This window comes from Electrona antarctica, assembly GCF_951216825.1.
Source record: "Electrona antarctica genome assembly, chromosome: 5".
In the NCBI taxonomy this organism is placed as follows: Eukaryota; Metazoa; Chordata; class Actinopteri; order Myctophiformes; family Myctophidae; genus Electrona; species Electrona antarctica.
This window is the reverse complement of record NC_136810.1, coordinates 12091606-12116223: the sequence shown is the minus strand read 5'-3', so window position 1 is coordinate 12116223 and position 24618 is coordinate 12091606. Positions and strand designations below refer to the sequence as shown.

General features: G+C 42.8%; 1 protein-coding gene across 1 annotated transcript in view; it reads right to left on the bottom strand.

The window, feature by feature from the left end:
* The window catches only part of map1ab (microtubule-associated protein 1Ab), a gene marked incomplete at its 5' end in the record, with an annotated part of 68888 nt that extends 55602 nt beyond the window's left edge, over window positions 1–13286 (bottom strand). Inside the window, 2 exons of the mRNA XM_079501298.1 lie at window positions 7309–7410; window positions 13217–13286. Coding sequence (XP_079357424.1) covers window positions 7309–7410; window positions 13217–13286 — 172 coding nt within the window. The remainder of the gene's footprint in view (window positions 1–7308; window positions 7411–13216) is intronic.
* Between the last annotated feature and the right edge of the window lie 11332 nt (window positions 13287–24618).

Below are 24618 nucleotides of genomic sequence, written 5' to 3'. Positions count from 1 at the left end.
CCGACTCCCCTGCATGGTATTCTGCCTTCATGCCTTCAGCTGAAAGGACACTGCTCTTGGCTTTTAACACACATATCGCACGCACGCACGCACGCACGCACGCACGCACGCACGCACGCACGCACTTGGATGGGAACAATAACAAGATACAAACAATCTAATGCAAGCACACAAAATGTCTGTGAGGAGACTGCACACAACCTCCTTCAAAAGCTTTCGTCGTTAACTGTCTCAACGATGCAACCACCAGCACATCGACAGCACTCAACATCGTAGCTCCACCAAGTCATGCGTCCCAAACTACACTGAACCATGGCTAAATTACATGAGAGCAGGAGAGCAGAGCGCAAGTGGAAGAAAGATAGGTTGCAGGTGTCATTTGAGATTCTGAGGGAAGCCTGGAAAGCTTATCAGAACACTGTAAAAGCGGAAAGGATGAAACATCCAAACCCCGTGTTCTGTCACAATCAACTCGATCCATCCTGGTAACTCCACAGTCCACCAGCCTGGATGCTTTACCAGAAATGTGTGAACAATTTTTACACTTCTTTGTTGACAAGGTTGCCTCTATTAGAGCTCAGATTGTAGGCCTAATGCCTACTTATGATCTTTCTATAACTGTCACCTGTTCTTCTACTTTCAATGAGTTTCCGCCTGTGTCACCTTCCTACCTTGAAAAAATGGTTTCTCAATTAAAACCTGCATCTTGTCCTACCACACCTTTTCAAGGAAGTTTGGCAGACTAGGTGTAGTTCCGACTTATTTCAAAATGCAGTGGTGGAACCCCTGATTAAAAAACCGAACCTTGACACCTCTGTATTTTCTAATTTTAGACCCATCTCAAAACGTCCTTTTATCTCCAAAATGTTTGAAAAAGCTGTACTCGTGCAAGTACTCGTTTTTAATTGCACAAAATCTCCTTGAGTTCTTCCAATCTGGTTTTAAAGCATTTCACAGCACAGAGTCCACGCTTTTACGAGTTTTAAATGACCTTTTAAGAACCGCTGACTCTGGTGACCCTGCGATCCTTGTGCTTTTAGACCTCACAGCTGCATTCGACACTTTACAACACAACAACACTCTCCCGCCACAGTGTTATGTGGGTATAGGAGGCACAGTTTTAAATTGATTCCGATCCTACCTGTCAAACAGATCATTTTCTGTATAGCCCTGGGTGTCTCCACATCATCCTCTGCCCCTCTCCATTGTGGAGTCCCGCAGGGCTCAATTCTTGGCCCCATCCTTTTTTCCATGTACCTCCTTCCTCTGGGATTGATTTTTAAAAAGCATATAGTATTCCCTACCACTTTTATGCAGATGACTCGCAGATCTACTTGCCCCTAAATAAAAAGGATCCCACCACCTCCCTGAACACAGTGCTAGATTGTCTGAAAGACATAAAAGCATGGATGGCCCTGAACTTTAATGAAAGTAACACAGAGGTCAGACCCAGCACTGCCTGTGACACCTCCTCTCTGGATTTGGGCCTCTTGTCACAAACCTTGGTGAATGATTGGAGAGTGATTTTAAGTTGGACAAACAGATCAATTCTGTTGTTAAATCCAGTTTTTATCAGTCTGCTGTAACCTTTTATGATTTTGAACGTCTTATACATGCTTTTATCTCAACCCGCCTTGACTACTGTAATGCACTTTATGTTGGGGTTACCCAAGCCTGTCTGTCACGACTACAGTTAGTCCAAAACGCGGCCGCTCACCTCCTAACAGGGGCACGGAAGTATGACCACATCTCCCCGATTCTCGCTTCCCTACAGCTTACACTGGCTCCCTGTGCGTTACAGGATCCAGTTTAAGATTTGAATGTTTGTGTTTAGGTTCTGTAAATGGGTTGGCACCAGTCTACATATCGGAACTTGTAGCTCCCAAAGAATCGACAAGGGCCCTGAGGTCGACTGATCAGTCACTTCTTAAGATCCCTAAATCAAAGCTGAAATTCCGGGGGGATAGGTCATTTTCTGTTGTAGCACCCACACTGTGGAATGAACTTCCACCTCATGTTAGAGCTTCTCAAACTAGCTTGCCTGTGTTTAAATCACGTCTGAAAACTCACTTGTACTCCTTGGCGTTTGAACATACTGATTAAGAGTTGCTGCTTCCACTGCATTATGTCATTGTGTTGCCCTGTTTAAATATTGTTTGCTTTCCCTTGGTATTTTTCTTGTGTACAGCTTTGTTTCAACTCTGTTGTGTTAAATGTGCTTTATAAATATAGTGGATTGGTGTTTACACCCGGAAAGCTGGGCATAGGATGGGCTAGATGTCCCCTCAAAAATAAAAAGATATTTGCTGCCTCCTCCGGTTAGCCGAAACATCTTCGCCAGAGCAGTACAATATTCAAATTTGATTTAGATCCATTTTTGGCATCGCTACCCCAGGTAGACATGCACTGACACACACGCCCATGCTCATCTGACCTTTCACCTTGGACTCATCCATGTCACCCCATTTAGTTTGGATGACCTGGTCACTATGACCTTCCATGATGAGGCAGCTGAACAAACGAGCTACATCATTGATTTTGACATGCACCTATAATCACACAAACACTAACTAACACACACACACGCACGTGCGCGGGTGTGCGCATACGTGACACATGCGCATACGTGACACATGCACGCAGGCGTGTGTGTGCACACACACGCACGCACGCACGCACGCACGCACGCACGCACGCACGCACGCACGCACGCACGCACGCACGCACGCACGCACACACACACACACACACACACACACACACACACACACACACACACACAATGATGCAGCATGTGAAGAGCACTGTATCAACGTCACCAAACATATTGACTCTAGGGATGATGTGTCTTGCGTGGAGCATGTTGGTGATGAGAGCATACGCCAGACATTTACATAACTCGTCAACAGATTGACCTGCATTCATTAGATGGAGTGAATCGTGTTTCAGAATCCTTGCTCTGCAAATGGAGGCCATGGGTTTTGGATCCACAGTAAAATGTTATATTTCAACTCTGAGAGTATGCTTTCCATTTGTTCCATGTGTACACTCTCAATGTTAGCACTTGACAGTACTATAGGCTACCTAAAACTGTGATCATTAGGTGAAATTCTAAGAAATGAGTATGTTGAGAATATTAAGAATAATGCCTAGCGTTTCCAAAGCTTATTCTCCCTGCCTGCATGTACTGTACTAAGGATGAAGCTATTCAGCTTCCATTGGCAGTGGCCTTGTGGCTCCTCCTTCCATTGGCAGTGGCCTTGTGGCTCCTATCTTCCATTGGCAGTGGCCTTGTGGCTCCTCCTTCCATTGGCAGTGGCCTTGTGGCTCCTATCTTCCATTGGCAGTGGCCTTGTGGCTCCTCCTTCCATTGGCAGTGGCCTTGTGGCTCCTCCTTCCATTGGCAGTGGCCTTGTGGCTCCTATCTTCCATTGGCAGTGGCCTTGTGGCTCCTCCTTCCATTGGCAGTGGCCTTGTGGCTCCTATCTTCCATTGGCAGTGGCCTTGTGGCTCCTCCTTCCATTGGCAGTGGCCTTGTGGCTCCTATCTTCCATTGGCAGTGGCCTTGTGGCTCCTCCTTCCATTGGCAGTGGCCTTGTGGCTCCTATCTTCCATTGGCAGTGGCCTTGTGGCTCCTCCTTCCATTGGCAGTGGCCTTGTGGCTCCTATCTTCCATTGGCCGTGGCCTTGTGTCTCCTATCCTGGATGGAGCTACGTTATCATCCACTGAATGAGTGGTGCACTTTCTTTCTTTTCAAAATCTTTTTATTTCCGTTTCATAACAGTATGGGTGTCAAGTCACAGGTTCATAGAAAACATAAAAATAAAATATCAGCTTTTAGTATCAGTGACTGAGGTAAACAAACGTAGCCGACTGTATGAATCAGAGATCGTGGGCAGACATATTAAATGAAAAGACTGTTATTGTGCAAAACATGCCCCTTCAAGACAAAAAAAAACATTTTCTCCCCAATTTAGTATAGCCAATTCCCAATTCCCCAGCCTCTCTACAAGTACTCCATCTCTGCTAACCCCCACAATCAGTCATTGGGAGGGTGAAGAAAGCCTCGGGTCTCCTCCGATACCCGGGCCATCAAGCCAACATCTTCTTTACACCCGACAGTGAAAGGTCTCACTAGGGGGGCGTAACGCATGTGGAGGTACACGCTATCCCCCCCACCTCCTGAGTGGTGCACTTTCACAAGTTTTGTTATCAGTATATATATCATATGACAGTCAATTGGACAATGACATTTAAAATGTGATTTATGTGTTATTACTGTAAATGTTACACGGCTAAACTACAGCTTAACTGTGTGTGTGTGTGTGTGTGTGTGTGTGTGTGTGTGTGTGTGTGTGTGTGTGTGTGTGACTGTGTGTGTGTGTGTGTGTACCATTTGCAGATAAACAATTTTGAATGCATGAAAAAGGAGGCAGCCTTCTTGACAAGACCACCATTTCTCTCTCTTACACGCACGCACGCACGCACGCACGCACGCACGCACGCACGCACGCACGCACGCACGCACACACACACACACACACACACACACACACACACACACACACATGCAAGCACATAATAGCCAGTCATTCATTTATAATGAGGTATTATTTATACAGTATGAGGATGACAGCTACTTCTAGCAGAGATTCAAGCTCTCTATAGTTACAAAGGAATACTGATGCATCACCTCTCAAGTGTGCATGCGTGTGTGCGTGCGTGCGTGTATAAACAGGGACCATGTTTGACACCAGATACTGTATATGTGAGGTTTCAATCATGGCACTAGCTGTGGATCAGAGTGTCTGTGGATGATCCGTCAGGAGGAGCTGACCGCTGGAAGCCGGGGACATGTGATCCCTTCTCTTTTTCTGCTGTGCAGGCACTCGATGGCTCACTGCTGAAGAGCTATTGATCTTCTCCTCTGTATGGTTTACTGATCAATACTCACAAAGCCTCCCAAACACAATGAGTCATTCACCTGCTTGTCTCCGCACTGGAAACAACAGATGAATCTGTTGTTTTTCGAATACCACACATTATGATTAATCATTTGGAGAATGAATAAGCACTGATGAGTTCACTGCATGGTATCTGTAAGGGCCAAATTAGTGGAATTGTCAAAATATATTTGTGTGACCATGGGATTGCGCTGTTGGCTTCATAAGCGTCTGGTTCACTGGAACTGGAGGGAGGATTGACCCGGAAGGGTAATGGTTTTTGACCGCAGGTACGTTATGCTGTTCAAACACTGGGGCGCGAATGTTTGTCTGTCTGAAATATAATTCATTGTTTGTTCTAATTATGGTCTGTTTATGAAATTACGCAGATGCTGTACTGCACGGTGAAGCAATAAATCTTTAAACTCATGAAGAGCTGCCTGTGTTGTATCCTTGGAGCACTCATACACAGCGAACAGTACATCAATAACATCAGCGCGCCGGCCAGGTCTAACCACGGGATCAACCCCCTCAGTAGCTCCGTATAAGACGGATGCTCCTTTAATAGTATCAAAGAAAACTAACCAATGTGACCAACACATGTACACTTCTGTCTCCATATGTCTCTCCAGCCCACTTGGGAAGTTCTGTTTCTCTCAGACTAAACTCTGACAAGAGATCTTGTACAGCCCATCTGGACGTTTTGACCAGAGGTGGCAACTATCCAAGTAATTGGTTACTATTCAATGCATAAACATGCTGCTTAAACTAGCATTCACATTGATTATTTGATTTTCCTTGTCAGACAGCTCCTAAATGAATTAATGGGGCCTGGAACAATTGAACCACCACTGCTATGTCCTATATACTCCTTGCATCTCTGGGGTTGACCATGATGTCACAATGTCATGTCCAACTGCGTGTATGCACTGTACTGTGCTCTGTAGCAGAAACACCTTAAACACATGTGACAAGAAATGTGCTGTGTCATCAAAATGTTTTACTGATGTAAAACTGCAGAGTAAGTTCTAGTTCTGCTTAGCATACTGTCAGCACACAGCTAATGTATATACTGTGTGTGTGTGTGTGTGTGTGTATGTGCGTGTGCGTGCGTGTGTGTGTGTGTGTGTGTGTGTGCGTGCAGGATATTGTCATTCATCTGTCAGGAAAAGGTCTGATGGAATCTCTCTCTTTCTCTCGATGGTAATTTCACGCACGCACGCACGCACGCACGCACGCACGCACGCACGCACGCACGCACGCACGCACGCACGCACGCACGCACGCACGCACGCACGCACACACACACACACACACACACACACACACACACACACACAGCCTGATGTCGCAGCTCTCTTTGATAGTTGCCATGGTGACTTCACAAACTGTAGGCTACTGTCTGCAGGAGAGACGGGGGAAATCAAACCTCTAACACTGCTCGCCGTAACGTCACCTGTCAGTCATTGTGGTCACCATAACAATACAATAACAATGACCATCAACTATCCCGGTTGGCCTTATTGCTCAGGGCAGGGAAGCCTTCGGGCAGTATACCAGCTGTCTCCCAATAGAGGCAAATGTCTCAGTGGAAGAGCAGGTAGATCAAATACCACCACCATAATTGTGTTAGTCAAATACATATTGCCATATAGATTGGTTAAAATAAAAGTTACATATGTAGCTTTATGTACCATCATGTGACTGTTCCAGTATGTACTTGCGTGAGAGGTGTCTAAAAGAATGCAAGGGGGAAGATAAAATATGTATTTGGGACAAACATACTGTAAATAATAGCATGCATCTGCAGACTCACAGACTGGCTCGTTTAATTGTCTGCTCCGGTCGCAGCTCTATCTCTCTCTTTGTCCCACTCCCTAGGCGCACAATGTGCTGAAAGGAGTTTTGGATTAATTTTGTAGAACTCCCATCATAGTTGGCAGCACCCTCACCGCCACATCGTATACGCACACACATGCACGCACACAAAAAAACACTTTCATCACATAGTTTTTACGAAGCAATTATTTTTCATAATTTGCTCATAGAACTAATGTCTCTTATGTAGGCACCATCATGACGCCAAACTTTTCATTCCCAGACTTTTCATTAGACAATAGGGAGTTGTGAGATCCGGCATTCAAAATCAGCACCTAATCCCAAATACCAGTGGATTAGTGATTGGGAAAGGGCTCAATAAGTCAATCAGTGTACATCAACAGATAATGGTGCGTGCGTGCGTGCGTGCGTGCGTGCGTGCGTGCGTGCGTGCGTGCGTGCGTGTGTGTGAGTGCATGGGTGCGTGCGTGCGTGCATGCGTGTCGCTGGTCATTGATCATTCATTGTTTTTCATTATGGACTGACCTCTGACCTCGGTGGAGAAGTGTGCGGAGTGTCGTGTTATGAACAACTGTAGTTCCTGGTCCAGGTCACATGACCTGAGGTCCACGTCCCAGGAACGAATCCCTGCACGAGGATGGAGAAAAGATAAGAAAAATGAAGTTATTAATTTATCCCCTTTTTGCAACAAATATGTAAATAAATAAATAATTTTCATAATATATATGTTTTAAGTATTTAGGTTCTCAAATATAAACTCAACCTAGGAATAATTGTTAATTGTTATCTTACTACTCCATCAAGTGGGAGAAGTCGTACTGTAATAACCTAGAAGCCATTGTACAGTCAGTCAGTCAGCAATTAGTTTCATGTAGACAGATAACTATTCCACCATCTCTGAATGCTATATGGAGTCTGGAACTACACCTCCCATGCTATATGGAGTCTGGAACTACACCTCCCATGCTATATGGAGTCTGGAACTACACCTCCTGAATGCTATGTGGTGTCTGGAACTACACCTCCTGAATGCTATGTGGAGTCTGGAACTACACCTCCCATCTCTGAATGCTATATGGAGTCTGGAACTACACCTCCCATGCTATATGGAGTCTGGAACTACACCTCCCATCTCTGAATGCTATATGGAGTCTGGAACTACACCTACCATGCTATATGGAGTCTGGAACTACACCTCCCATCTCTGAATGCTATATGGAGTCTGGAACTACACCTCCCATCTCTGAATGCTATATGGAGTCTGGAACTACACCTCCCATCTCTGAATGCTATATGGAGTCTGGAACTACACCTCCCATCTCTGAATGCTATATGGAGTCTGGAACTACACCTCCCATGCTATATGGAGTCTGGAACTACACCTCCCATGCTATATGGAGTCTGGAACTACCCCTCCCATGCTTTATGGAGTCTGGAACTACACCTCCCATGCTATATGGAGTCTGGAACTACACCTCCCAAAATCAGAGGCAGGAAGCTGCCTCTGATCGGTTCTTCATTTCCGTTCACGAACATAATTATATTCAAAATTATTTTCTTTTTTCTGCTAAGCAGAAAGCTATGTATGCTTAGATTATTTTTGATACATTTTCACAACTGTAAAGACGAACGGAAGCGGGGAGGAGGCGTCGGATCCGCTTTATAGCTTGATCATTTTCACATTTCACATTTTCCGTTGCTCCAGACTGTATGACCGGAAGCATTCCAAAATTGTGGGAGGCAACAGTCTGGCTACGTGAGACTATTACGTCTTCACACTTTTTTTTGGCTTACGTGCACGCACGTAAGCATGCACGCAAGCACCACACACACACACACACACACACACACACACACACACACACACACACACACACACACACACACACACACACACACACACACACACACACACTCACACACACTCACACACACACACGTTTGGTCAGTTGTCGTGGTCCAGCCAACTCACATCCACACAACACATTTTTCGACATTATTCTGAAATCCTGTGCTGCACGTATATCTCTCCTGCCCTTCAGAAGAGTCTGTTGGACTGCAGACTGTCTACTTAGACAGGAATGCTGAGTCATTGTAAAACAGGCCAGATTCATGTACACGTTTAATGTTTAACCATACAAAACCATAACAATTTCGATTCATATGGTGGGATGATTGTACAATGAGCAAAAACACTAAATTCATATCAGACATTTGGGCAGTGACATATGGAAAAATAAAGTCAATTGTAAATACATTCATACAATGGAGGGTATGCATAAAGTGAGTGGCACATTGAGTGGCAAAGTGAGTTTAATGTCGTTTAACGTTTAATGCAATCAGATAGCACTTTTCTGTTTGGATGTATGGCCAAGGCCAGAAAGTAGTTTTTTGCCACTCAGTAGGCATTCCCGCATAACTTCCAGGCATGATGATGATGTCACGCGCATACCCTCTATTTCAACATAGTCATGTTCAACATAGAGACTATACAAGTAAAATAGCAAAAAGCAATATGTGTAGGCCTACTGTAAATCTGTAAATGGAACCTGTCTCAACTCAAATACAGTAGATGGTTAGGTTCAGCTGCTGCAGAGCTCTTTATGGATGAGTTGAAGCAAAGGAGCTAATCCACTTAACCCATTAAATGTTACATTTTTTGAAGAGTTGGGAATATTTCGAGAAAGGTCTCTTGTAAGAGTTCAAATGTTTAGAGAGGTAAATTCTTGTTATTTTGAATAACACAGTACAGTAAATGTAAAAAGGTAAATCATTGTCATTCTTCTTATAACTATTATGTTCTCACTATTAGTTGTATTCATGCTGAAGGAAGTCAAGGACATCAAGTAAGTGGGCTCATGGGTCAACTCAACCGAGCAAGACCTGAAAGTGAGGAAGGCACTTGCATGGAGGGCCCTGAATGGCATGGCCAGTGTATGGAACTCCAATCTCCCCCGTCAAATCAAACCCAGCTTCTTCTACGCAACGGTGTTCTCCTATACGGCAGTGAATGCTGGACCCTGAAGCCAACCCTGCAGAAGTCCCTTGGCGGGTGCTACACCAGAATGCTGCGTGCAGTACTTAACATCAGCAAGAGTGTACATGTTACTAACAAGACTTTGTATGAGGGAATACCAAGGTTGAGCCAGAAAATAGCAGCCAGGAGAATGAGACTATAGCATGGACACTGCCAAAGACATCAAGAACTGCCAGCCAGCAAACTGGTGCTCTGGGAACCAACACACTGGCATCGATCACAAGGACGTCCCACACTAACATACTGGTGCTCTGGGAACCAACACACGGGCATCGATCACAAGGACGTCCCACACTAACATACTGGTGCTCTGGGAACCAACACACGGGCATCGATCACAAGGACGTCCCACACTAACATACTGGTGCTCTGGGAACCAACACACGGGCATCGATCACAAGGACGTCCCACACTAACATACTGGTGCTCTGGGAACCAACACACGGGCATCGATCACAAGGACGTCCCACACTAACATACAGTACGTAGATGTACTCAAGAACGATGCAGGAGCGCAAAGTACCAAAGAACTGGCCAGATGGAGAACTGGGATGACTGGAAGCAACGATGTAGGGCTCGTCTGAGGACGACCTAGAGAGATTCATAACTCAGATTTTTTTTTTTTTTTTAATGTTTTTTTTTGTGGCTTTCGCCTTTATTTTATATTTTTTATGGAGGGACAGACAGTAGGCTGACAGGAAATGGGGTGAGAGATGGGGGGAAGACATGCAGTAAAGGCCGTCGGGATCGGGAGTCGAACCCGCGGCACACTGCCAGACACCAGCCAAGGTGCCTGGACCACTGAGCCATGGCCCAGGCCATAACTCAGATTTATGGCATTGCGCCCAGATTTGCTTTACTTTAAGAAAATGAAGGAACCAACTTTATATAAAAAAAAGCAAAAACAATAAAAAGATGAGTGCTAGATTAAAACCGATAAAAGGTTAAGCATGCTGAAGAGACATCTTAAACCTCAGCTGAGAAAAGCTACCCGGAAGCGGTCAATATTCTTGAGGTGAAAAGGGAGCAAGTTTGGTGATCTGCTTATACGTGTGGGACGAATGAGGGGGTGGAATCGAATTAGCCTAAGATTTAGACTCTCGTAGATGTATTTGATCGATTCTGACATCAATCTACGAGAGTCTAAGGGCTTCGCCCCATGGTGGCGATCGCGGCATGCACCTGGTGCCTCCGAATAGCTCTGAACATGTACAAATGCAATATCTAAGGTGCATACCCTGCTGCCCCAACTGTTTGATTTCTTTGTGGAAAGCGTTTGAAACCTGTAGGTCTGTAGTTTTCAATAAAAGTGTTTTAATCCATTCTGTCTCGGAATCTATATTGTTTTTCCTGGTTTCAACTGCGAAACAGCATCCCCTTTGGCTGTCTGTCTATTAGCTTAAACTTCTATTCAAACAGATGGGGGCGAGCCCAGAGTCAACATTTTTCGAATAGGACACAGAGGTTACGGACGTGGGTGGAGGTTGTCTCAGTGCATGCAGGAGACATCGATGTTGAGCATGGCCTGGGCCAATGATTAAGATTTCCATTTTATTGAGTAATGAGTGGGTGACCAGAGAACAGAAGGGAGGAGTAATGAGTGGGTGACCAGAGAACAGAAGGGAGGCAGGGCCGGGATCAGAGGAGGTGGTGGAAGAGGACGTGGCCTCATTTGTTTTTTAATGAATGAAAAAAGTAAATGCGTATTAGAAGGACACTATCAGTCACCAGATCCAAGGACGGGTGTTTTCGATTAATCTAACATGGGTAAAATGGAGTTTGAAGTTACAATGGGTTGGTAACTTGGTATAGGAAGGGGGCGGGGCAGCTAAAATGAATATCAAATAGAGCACCAAAGTCTGACGTCAATATCGCTAGAGGGCGCTAATTCCACGGGTTCGTGTATGTATTATAATCCCCATAGTGGCTCTTAGATCGCCTCATATAAGAACTGTGTTTGAACAATAAACAAATCATCCCGGCGGTTTCATGAAGAATCAACTGACTGCGAGAAAACGCTAATGTTACTGTTGCCAAATTAGTTACATTTTCGCTAAAACAGACTGTATCAGATATGAGCGACTGACTGTCGTAAACGATACAGAGACACCTCCCCGACAATATCGCTGAGACAGTTTGTTTATTTTTGGACCACAATTCTTATTATGAGACGATTTTAAGATGACACAAAGTTATTCTCCATAGAGAAATGACTTCCGCAAACCAGGGGATGAGCGATGAGCGTCAGGACTTTGATGCTCTACGTATAAATACTGAATGGAGCGCAACTTAAAAACTGTCTGATTGATTGATTGAAATATTTATTAACAGTTTGCAGAATTACAGTACATTTCAAGCACAAACTCAATTGTGGGGTGTTCACATAAGTCACATAAGTCTGAGTAGATTTTAAGTGAAATATCCCTTTAATTATATTGTTTTGAAAATGGGAAGAGCAATTGGTATATTGCAGAGTCAAAATGACACTGTAATAAAGTTATAAAACAGAAACCAGTAGTATTTTAGTTTTGGTATTAAAATAGCTGGTGCAACAATATGTGTGTCAACAGAAGGTGCATGTTTGAGTTTGGCTCAGAGAAGCAAGGCTGGCATCATGACTCTACTGCTGACCAGCACAACTGCTGCCTCCACATAATATGAACACTGTCACACAGATCAGACTCTGAGCAAGAACAATAGTAGCTCTGAAACTGATGGGGGACTTTTAATGTCAGTAGAATAAGCTTAAACTCTCATATCACATCAACAAGAAACCATGAGGCTATACAGGAGTATACTACAAGAGATTCATTGGGCAAATGCCATTGTTGTTTTCTAATGGGGTTCTGTGGCTTGTTGTTTTCACAGACACACACACACACACACACACACACACGCACACACACACACACGTGCATCGGAGCTTGCAGACACATATAGCATAGCCCTAGTCTATATAGTCTAACTTCTCTTTAGGCATGCCGTGTGACTTGTGTTGTGAACTTGATGGCCTCGACCACCCACGTCCAATGCGGCAAAACTCTCTCCTCAGATAACCCGGTGGTCTGTGTTTCAAAATAAATGCACGTGACTTTGGTAAGGCTTCCTACTTCAATATAGCGTGCGGTAGGCTAAATCTTAAAATCATGGCAAAAATAATAATACTAATAATACTAATAATAATAAATAAATAAAGTTATGCTGTTGTGTTAACTCGTCAGCGACACACACAACACGCACTTCTGTCCGGTAAAGGTAATTACCCTTCTCCAGCGGTCAGCTATAGAGTTCGGTATAGTCACCGAACACTAGCTGAATAAAAAGAGTATAGTTTTGTCCGGTATAACGATCAGTTTGGTCCTGTCTGTGTGAAAGTCAATCACGACTCAGACTCACCCCTCTCTATGTGCTGCTTGGCGGCGTGCAGCTGGTGCTCTGTGGCGATCTCTCCGATCACCACCAGCATGTAGCAGCGTCTCTGGCTGAACGGCGGCGGCCCGGGCAGGCTCGTCCTGGGCCGGCGAGGGAACGGGAGCTCTCCGCGGTGCTGAAGGGGGAACTCTTCCTCCGAGCCCTCGTCCTCTGCCACCGCCGCCAGCGCACCACCGCGGACGGGCATCTCCATCTCTATGGCAACAGTCCCGGCACGGGCGAACGACGACGTCGGGGCTGACGATTTCCTCATCGCCATGACAACTTCCAGGAGTGTGCGTGTGCGGGCGAGGTGGGGGTACGGTGGTGGTGCGGTGGTACCATGGATGGAGGTGTGGGGTAGGCACAGCGGAGGTGGTGGTGGGTGGGTGGGGGGAGTTCTTTCAGCTTGTTCTCTGGGGTGTCATTGACTCGGAGCCCCCCCCCCCCCCCCTCCTCCTGCACGTCACGTTACTCACGTATCAGTATATTGGAGGTCTGGCCTGGTCTTCATCTGAAGTTTTGGAAATTGTGCCAATGACAATTAATCCAACTGTTTTGATTGTTTGTTTGTGTTTTGTTCCGAACACTTTTAAGTCTTAGTAGTCTATCACCACAGAGAAGCCAAAAGCAAATGTGTGCACTATGTGCACCAACATTTTAACTAAAATACCTTTTAACATTACTGTTATGTATACACTATGTATATACTCTCTCCGTCTCTCAACCTCAACATGCTGACTGTTCCTTATCTCTTATCTGCATATGGGGGCCAACAAGATCTGTCTCGTCTTGAATATCATATCCAAGGATCTGTGTCAATTAGCCTATATTATTGTTGGTGAGTGCAGGTGACACAGTTGGCTTAATATGATTTATGGCCCCCATCAGCCAAGAGCCCAATAACACATTTAAATTGTATATTCAAACTAATGTTCATATTCCAATTCATGCACACTAAATCCTATACTCACATGTGCTCAAAACATTATTATAAAGCATCCCCCTGTGGCAGTCTGAGTTCACCCTGCCACTGAGACTGAAGTTCACAAACAGGGTTTGAATTATTTGTTGCAGAGAAATAGAATTGTTTGACTTTATATATTGTGTGTTGATTGATTGACTGATTGTTGACTCCATTGTAGGGAGCAACTATACCAACTGGGTGTGGTGGGGAACATGCCAACTTTGGATTTGTGTAACATGGGAAAGTGAATACTAATTATTATGTTATATGTGGATATTTTTGATGAGTAATTGTGACAGTAAAATGTGTATTGAGAAATGTATTGTCTCTGGACAATGAACTGGTGTAATTGTGGATTCAGTTAGGATTTGGTATGGTCCAGTGGGAGGGGCTTAGCCTATATATAAGTAGGGAGACCTGCCACTGCCAGGTATCAGTCAAGGTAGGACTGTGGAGATATGAGACCGAGGCCAATCGGTCCAGTTCAAGCTGTAAATACCTATGTTTCATTTTGATTCTTGGATGTATGTGTGTAAAACGTGAATAAAGCAACCACCTTGTCTCTGTAGCAAGGACTCTCTGGCCATCTTCAATCCAGTGTTTCAGTGTTTTTACTGTTTTGTGTTTTCATCAGTGCCTTCTGGCCTACCCACACTAGGCAAAGTGTGACACCCCCTCAGCCCAGAATACAGTGAGTGGACTATTCCATCTTATGGTGCAACAGTGAGTGAAGCAGTTTGATGAGCTGTGTGTAAACATAAACACAGTTGAATAGGCACACTCGTGGACAGTTATTAAAAAATGAAATTAAGCTATTTGAGTGGGGCAGAAAAAACAAAAAGGCATGGAGGAAAGTAATAATCAACCCCCCCAAACTAATGTTTCTTTATGGTTTATGGTTATGGCTTTATGTTTCTTTATACGACCTTAATTTACAGCATCTTAAATTACAAACCGTATTGCGTGCGTGCGTGGCCCTTTAGGTTAAGTTTAGGGAAGTTACTTTTTATTTATATGCGAGGTGCACCCAAAATAGAAGATCTAAAAGCTCACAATATTTTTGGCATTAGAGTTATGGTTAAAACGGCAAAGTGTGTGTGTGTGCGTGTGTGCGTGTGCGTGCGTGTGTGCGTGCGTGCGTGATAGAGAGAGAGAGAGAGAGAAACATAATGGAGGTTGATTTTCATTTAACTTGGCTGGAATGATCAGTAGGCTGCCCCCGTTAAGTATGGGGTAGAACTTAAAAATGTCAAGGTCACATCGGAGAGACAACAAGAGATATTGATAGACACAAGGTTTGCACCACCAACAAAAACAATTTCATGGAACACCCAGAACGACACATTGAAGTTCCATCAGATGTGCTGCCACTGAGATTACACTCCTTCTTGTCAAACGTATAGGCCTAAATTACAAAATTGATCTTTACATAAACAGGATTTGACTCTTATGCGGAATCCAGGTCAGGCAAACGAAATCTTAAAGACAATTGACCGATCATATATTTTATTCATTGTGTTTACTGACGGTGGATGGCGCCGGCCCTTATGTTGTCTTCTTTGTTAAACGTATACTGTGTGAGATAAAAATAGAGGATCACTCAATTATAAAATGGAGGAAACAGCCTTTAAAGAAAGCAGACGCCAATATGTTGCAACCTCAAGCGTTCAAGTCTTCATCGGGGGAAGATGAATACAAACAGACATAGGCTACTATCGTTAAATAGTGCTGGAACACGTCCTCTCTGTTTTTATCTCATGGCAGATGCAGGAGCAATTTTTTTATTTTTAACTATTTTTAACCACTTGTGTCTCCGGTGAGCATCTGCGGTTGTATCGTTTTCTCTGAGTGCATATACTGTATTGCTATTCTTTATAAATAGAGCAGTGGTTCTCAACCTTTTCTGCCTTGACCCCCCAGAACACTCATATTTGAACTGGCGACTCCCCCACCCTGACAAGCACTTCATGGATTTGTAGGAGTTGGGGCAATACATTTAGTTTGAATCGGTTCTACAGATACATATTGTGAAATAGACGGTCTACAAGCTTACAACACCTCAAAATGCAATGCTCTGAGCTCTTTCTTATATTATTTAACAATTGGCCAATAATTTGGCCAATATACTAGTTTTTGAGGTGCACTAGCCCCTCCAATATTCAGCTATTGTGTAGATGTTTGTCCTAACACAAACAATAAATGCCATTGACAATGAATGGAGAATTTGTCATATGTAGACGAGCAAATCGGCTATTTTGTCCCTTCACCAAAGATGAAATTCCCATTGACAATGAATGGATGATGTACGATGATAAGAGCGCCCCTCTGCCTTGCTTTTCTTTTCTTTCTTTCTCCATTGTTCTGTAAAGCACTTTGAGCTGCATTTCATGTCATGAAAGGTGCTATACAAATAAAGTTTTATTATTATTATTATTATTATTATAAGGTGGAGTTGGGTCTTAGCCAATCAGCACCAGAAAATGCATTCACAGGATTATGCTTTTAAAACCAAAACAGACTTAAAAGGATCCTTTTTACTTTTTTCAGATGTCAATGTGCGCCCCACCCACCCATCACCTTCCGGCACCCCCACCCCCACCCCCACATAGTTTGAGAACCTCTGCTTTAAAAGGATACACGTTCAGAAAAGAAGCATTAAAGTGTTTTTTTTCTCCTTCCCTGTAGATAACAGTCTCAAAGAGGCTGGTTACAAGACAGCTGGGGTCTGAGAGGTGAGTCAGACCTCTGCACAGTGACTCATTCACAATTGTCTGGGGGAAATTGAAGAGCAATTCTCCTGAGAGAGAGAGAGAGAGAGAGAGAGAGAGATACAGAGAAGTGAATGAGAGGGAACGAGGGTAAGTAATACAGGGGTCGCTGACAGAGTCGGAGAGAAGAAAGGAGCAAGTCTGAAGAGAGTCGTCCTTTGAGAACTCATGCAGCTTTCCTGCCGGCTAACCTTGAGGTTTGAAACATTGGAGCAGTTGCAGAAAGGCTCGACTCAGCAGCACCAGCCATGAGCGATCAGCCTCACACTGGGAGGATAATGAGAGGTTAACACACATAGAATAGTCCTCAGAGTCAATATATCTCAGACTCAGAGTGACATAAATGGACCATAATGAGTCCATTTTTAAACTCAAGTCATTTTGGATTTTAGCTATATATCAGAAAACTCTTTAGAACAGTGGTTTAGAACAGTGCATGGTTCTCAAACATAGCATATACAAGCTCACAACTTTATATCTCACAGCTCACTTCACACAAGTGTTTTTATTTTTACATTTTTGAAAAGATTTGAAAGTTTTGAATATTTTAGATGTTTGAGGGGTGCTAGCCCCTCCTATGCACAGCTTTGTGTGTTTGTAGCACGGAATGTGATGATTTGATTGGCTGATGTATGATGATAAGAACGGAGAACGCTCCTCACTTCAAACGAGGGTGATTTTTCTTTTTCTTTTTTAACATAAAAAAACAGTTTGAGAACTAATTCTGATTTACAAGGCATTTGTAGCATCTGCTTCAGGTCTTGATGGGTTAAATTGTCAGTGAGAATGTTGCTGCGTGGGCCCAGTACAGATCAGCTATATACAGCGTCGGTATCATAACTGCTTCATGCTGACCTCCATTCTGACAAGGTTTGGACACATGCTGTAGCTTATTATAGCCTATAACCACATCAGCATTTGAAAGATACAGGAGAGGAAGGTAAAAAGACAGTGAGGCCCGACTCACACCTTTCGATCTAGCATACAACATTGATGCATGCTAGATGCATGAGACTTATTGACTGATGCAAGCTCACAATGCATTTCCAATGGGAGTCACATGGTTTGACACAACATTTGTGTTGTACGGCTTTCGGCTGTGTTTCGACTGCCCCCCACCCCCTCATACAACACAAATGTTGTGTCAAACCATGTGACTCCCATTGGAAATGCATTGTGAGCTTGCATCAGTCAATAAGTCTCATACAACAAGCATACATCAATCTGTTGTAAAGGTGTGAGTCAGGCCTGAGAAGCAGAGGTGTAAAGTAACTTTAAAAGTAAATTTACTCAAGTACTGTATACTTAACACAAATTAGACAGGCCCTCGAATAGCCATTCTGGGGTCAACATGACTTGATCTCAAGGGGTGCTATATGAAACAGTATGGACATTCCCCGTCAAGTACTGTATACTTTTTTGAGGTATTGTTTTTACTTTACTGGACTATTTCCAATTTTCAGTACTTTTACTCCACTACATACCAGAGGCAAAGATTATACTTTACTCCACTACAATTATTTGAAAACGTGTTACTTTGTAGATTTGGACTCTTATTACAAAACATAGCCTACATTAAACACTTCAGCCCTATATAGGCCTACATTTCGGCTATTTGAAAATAGAAGATCTACAGCTTGTAAATCGACTATTTTCAAAAGATTTTAATACTTTTTATACATGATACCTTGTGAAACGTGACATTCTGCATAGTGAGCACTTTCTATTTTTGGTACTTTAAGTACATTTTGATAGCAATACTTTTGTACTTTGACTTTATCTAGGCTACTATTTCTACATTGTGTGATACTTTTACTTAAGTAAAAAAAAGCGAGTACTTTTTCCACCACTGGAGAGAAGCAGAAAAAGAGCAAGGTGAAGGAGAGAGAAAGTGAAAAAATTAAATTGGACATTATTCAATACCGAATAACTGTCTTATTTGAGTGGGTGGGGATAATGTGTGTGTGTGTGTGTGTGTGTGTGTGTGTGTGTGTGTGTGTGTGTGTGTGTGTGTGTGTGTGTGTGTGTGTGTGTGTGTGTGTGTGTGTGTGTGTGTGTGTGTGTGTGTGTGTGCTCGTGCACGCTGCAGGGCTCATTCCACACAGCAGTGAGTCAGCACTTCAATAGCGATTACTGCCATTATGCCCTCTAGTGGTTCTTATATGTAACTCAAAATAGCTAAATAGAACTCACAAGGGCAAAAGAGTCTATAATAACCAATGATCAATAATGTATCAATAAGATCAATAATCTATCTCTTCATAACACTTTTTTCATACATAACAGAAAAATCACACCCGTGTGAACTGAGTGGTGTAAGGTTTTATATAGCATGATCAGCTGTGGTCTGACGTAATGTCTGACGTAATGAAATAAGGTAAGGTATTATGTAGCCTGATCAGCTCTGATCTGACGTAATGAAATCACACCTGGATGTGATTTCACAACTGGCTTTTTTTGCGCAGAGAAAATGACCACGGTTGCTACGGTCATCCAGTTCACCCGGGTGTGATTTAATTACGTCAGAAATTATTTTGAACATAGCAACCATGGTCATTTTTTTATGCACACAAAAGCCAGTTGTAGGAGTGGTTTACACCACTCAAAAATACACAGAACAATACCTGCACTCATTCAGAATCATGATGTAGGACTAGTAGCATGCCAAAGTTTGTGCTATTGCCATTGAGAATGCATTGGGCGTTTAAGTTAAATAACTACAAAACATTTCAAAGTAAAAAGTTCTAGGTGAAAGTGATTTTTTGACATGCCACTATCTGCCATTATAAATTTCTCAAATTTGAAAGCACTATATTTCTAAAACTATGAAACATAGTTCATGGTTTCGGACGGCATACTATATGTCGTTTTTCGTGATTTTGGAGGATTTGAAAAAAAGATGAAAATCATGAAAAAATGACATAGGCCTACTATAGTCCATGGTTTTGGACGGCATACTATAGTATATCATATTTTTATGATTTTGGGACACTATGTCAGAGCCAGGACTTGAACCTGCGGCCTCCTGATTCCCAGGCAGGCTCTGTACCCAGTGAGCCACTGTGCATGCTGTTCTCAAAAGGCCGAATAGATAATGACAGAAGAGCCAGAGACTTGTTTCCATTGTGGTTCATAAACATTCAAACGTCTAGAGATAAACAACAGCAAAAGAAACAATAGACAAATCTGTTATTTTATTTTTTGTATTTTATATTTGTATCAATGTTGTTACTCAAATGGAAAAGCAGACTGCATTGTGGCACGTAGCAAGTAGGTCAGTGACTTAGCACACTGGCTGCATGATCTGGAGGTTGTGGGTTCAAACCCCACTCAAATCTTTACTTGCCAAAATCTGCCATTGAGCCCCATTATACATTTCTCAAATTTGAAAGCACTATATTTCTAAAACTATGAAACATTTCAAAGATTCCTTTTCAGGCAAACATGTCCACCGTAAAATTAACCTAAATAGGTTTGAATGGGGTTTCTAGCATGCCAAAGTTATACATTTCTCATATTTGGTTTCGGACGGAATACTATAGCATGTCGTTTTTCGTGATTTTGGAGGATTTGAAAAAAAGATGAAAATCATGAAAAAACGACATACTATAGTTCATGGTTTCGGACGGCATAGCTTACTATAGCATGTCGTTTTTCGTGATTTTGGAGGATAGGCACTGACACTTATCTGGTGTCACCGTGTCACGTTGGCAAGCTAACATTGCATGTTAATATTGCTTTACCACAGTCACTGCAAAATCCCCAAATTGACTCAAATCAACTCCTGTATGATCATGAGTCAAACAGTGTGTACAGATAACAGTTAATATCACTACAGTTATATCACTGAAAAGGAGCAGAGTTTTCAATAGCAGCTTACCGTTGCTCAAAGCAATAACAGGAAGAAAGAGCAACGTGACGGAAAAGCGTGACGAAAAGCGTGACCAAAAAGCATGAAGAAAAAGCATGTGGATTTGAAAAAAAGATGAAAATCACGAAAAAAACGACATACTATAGTTCATGGTTTCGGACAGCATACTATAGCATGTCGTTTTTCGTGATTTTGGAGGAATTGAAAAAAAGATGGAAATCATGAAAAAACGACATACTATACTATAGTATGTCGTAACCTAAGAACTTCTTAGGTTATGTATGATTCATGATAACTATTTCTTATGTATGTGATGTATTGCCATGCTTTATGTTCTTGCTCTGGATTAAGAGCGTCTGATATTAAATGCCTATATTTTTAATTGTGCCAAAGTCTGTGCTATTGCCATTGACAATGCATTGGGCGTTTAAGTTAAATAACTCAAAAACTACAACATCTTTCAAAGCAAAAGGTTCCAGAATGTGTGTCCGGCCGCACAGTAAGCTGAATTATAAAAAGTGTGAATGGAGTTTCTAGGAGGAAGTGATGTTTTTGACGTGCCAAAATCTGCCACTGACCCCCATTTATACATTTCTCAAATTTGAAAGCACTATATTTCTAAAACTATGAAACAACAAGATTCATTTTCACCGTAAGATGAACATTTTAAAGTTTCAAAGGGGTTTCTAGGTGTAAGTATGTAGGAGGTCAGGGTACCTTAGTACGATGGTTCCCAAACATCTTCATGTCAAGGACCCCCAAATTGACACTAATTAGCCCCGCAGACCCCCATTTGAAAAGATATGCCAGGGACCCCAATAAGAGAAGAAGATTGTGTTTTTGTATGGACATAGTGTTGGGTGCTGGCACATATGCACACATGACATCAACGCATGGTGTTGTGTGCTGGCACACTACACTATGTCTTTCTTTTATCTGTTTTGTATTGTGCTTTTGTATGGACATAGTGTTGGGTGCTGGCACATATGCACATGGCATCAACGCATGGTGTTGTGTGCTGGCACACTATACTATGTCTTTCTGTTTTATCATTAATTTCTTAAGAGCCTGCCCAGGGACTACAGATGAAATTTAGCTTTGGCTAACTCTGGCCCATTTACATTGATGTGAAAACTGACATGTTGATTAATGAGCTTTGTCCCTGTCAAATAAATAAATAAAAAATAAAAGATGTTTACGGCTCTAGCAGTGATTCTCAACCCGTTTAATTTCAAGGACCCTGCAGTTTGACATGCATCTAGTCTACGGACCCCCATTTAAATGGCATTTCTGTCTCTGGGACCCCCAATTTAGATTGTAAAATCAATGTTATTTTAACTCTGAGAGTATACAAATAGAACATTTGTACACTCTCTGAGTTACAGACCCATAAGGGGTCCATTTGGTTCCAAACTATCATTTAGCTGGGAATCCCCTGGAACTCCCTCAGGTACCCCTGGGGGTCCCCGGACCCCACTTTGGGAACCCCTGCCTAGTAGGCTTATAATTGGCTTGTTTAATCTGAATCCACCATATATAAAACTATAAATATTGTTTGTTCAATTTGAATTCAACAAAAAGTTTCCTTTTTTTTGGTTTGTGAAAACGCATGAGAAAAATCACAAAAATGGTAGTAGGCACCTTTAGTATAATTATGTTGGTTCAATTTGAAACCAGCAAACATAAACAATATCAAATGTTAAAAGTTGAATCATAATAGGCCTATACTTCAATGCAGCCAGATGATGTCAGTCAGTCAATACAAAAATAAATAATAATAATAATACAAAATAGACTAGCTTAGTGCGCGCGTGCGTGCATGTGTGCGCGTGCGTGCGTGCGTCTTTGCACGTGCATGTATTTAAGTCATCAGGTCGTGCGCGCCACCTCTTGGTCACACCCACACCACACACGCACGCACAGTCAGTCACTGACACACACGCCCAAACAAGCACGCTGCCTGCTAGTGTTTGTTACAACAAGCAGTTTGTTTTAATATTAATTCCCGTAAACACCTCGGAATGTAACTTTCATTGACATGGACATGGAGTTAATGAGAGTCGACAGTGTTTTTACCAGGCTGGTGAAAACTAGACAAATAAAATAAACTCTTCTACAAGAAGCCGTGGAAACAGAAGTAGGCCATCAGCTGATCAAACTCAGGTGAGTGAGTGTTTGCAGGTGTACCTGTTAGCTTAGCTCAGTGCTTTACAACCTTTTTCATATCGAGGCCCATTATTTAATTTTATCATAAGTACAACAGTAAAAATAGAAACAAAATATTTTACTTGAGTATTTCAATTTCCAGGACTTTTACTTCACTTTTACCGTAGCCTACATCTCACTGATCCCAGACTCAGAGGCAAATATTCTACTTTTACTCCAATACTACATTAATTTTAAAACTTTCGTTACTGTATGTTAGTTTGTACATTTAGATCACTGGTGGTTTTCAACCCTTTTCATATCAAGGCCCATTATTTATTTATTGGGCATTTGAGCCACGGAACCACCATTTGATGACTTGGGATTTGATTAAATCCCATGTCTTCTCCCTGGCTTTCAATGATGTTTGTCCTAATTAACCTGTGTTAATTCATTTGTGTTGCTTTGATGTTTTATTATGCCGTTTGTGTAGATTGTATGCTTGTTTTATGATCGTGTACAGCACTTTGGTTGACCTTCCATGGTCTTTGTTAATGTGCTCTAGAAATAAAGTTTGATTTGATGACATTTAGCCTCTCAGACCCAAAACTAAAGAATATTTTGTTGTCGTTGGATAAGAGTTTGTCCACACTTCCATGCTGTGTTGATGTTGGTACCATTAGGACAGATAACAGGCAAACGTAGCCCGTCTCCGGACCCCCCGGGTTGAGCTCCTTTGGACCCCTACCACGTAGGGTCCGGTATCACCGGCTTCAAGCGACATGGGATGCAATCTGATTTACCCTGACTTAGCCCTGTGCTGCGCTGTGGGTGTCACGCTGACATATTCCAAACGAAGCATATGAACGCTATAGGAGACAACGAACCATCTGACCCCCCCCCGCGAACGGATCAGAAGCCGTTAAGTATTTGTAATGTTTGTACGACCGTTTTGGCAGCTCTCTTCCTTCCTTCCTTGACTTCCTTATTGACATCCTATTGTACCGCCTCCATCACCTGCGACAGAGCGCCGGAACTGGCTATCTGCGCGTTCCTGCCTCTGTCGCAGGTAGCTGCCAAAACGGTCGTACAAACATTAAAAATACTTAACGGCTTCTGAGCCGTTCGCGGGGGGGGTCAGATGGTTCGTTGTCTCCTATAGCGTTCATATGCTTCGTTTGGAATATGTCAGCGTGACACCCACAGCGCAGCACAGGGCTAAGTCAGGGTAAATCAGATTGCATCCCATGTCGATTGAAGCCGGTGATACCGGACCCTACGTGGTAGGGGTCCAAAGGAGCTCAACCCGGGGGGTCCGGAGACGGGCTAAGGCAAACGTTGATCAAAATGACAATTATTTTCCATCTAATTGTGTAGACTAGTAAATGAATTGGCCTAACGCGGGTATTTAACAATATTTGTTTTACTCTTGACGGGTCCATTTGGTTTCATTCTATCTCGAGTTAAAGATCTAATAAGGGTCCATTTGGTTAAACTCCATAGCTGCATTGGGACCACTAGCCCCTCTCGGAACCCTCGTAAAAGGTTTCTGACATTTGGATGTTTACCTTTTACGGAGGGTCCCTTTTCAGCTGTCGCCCGCAACATGGCGATTCTGGGATACACACGGACTTGG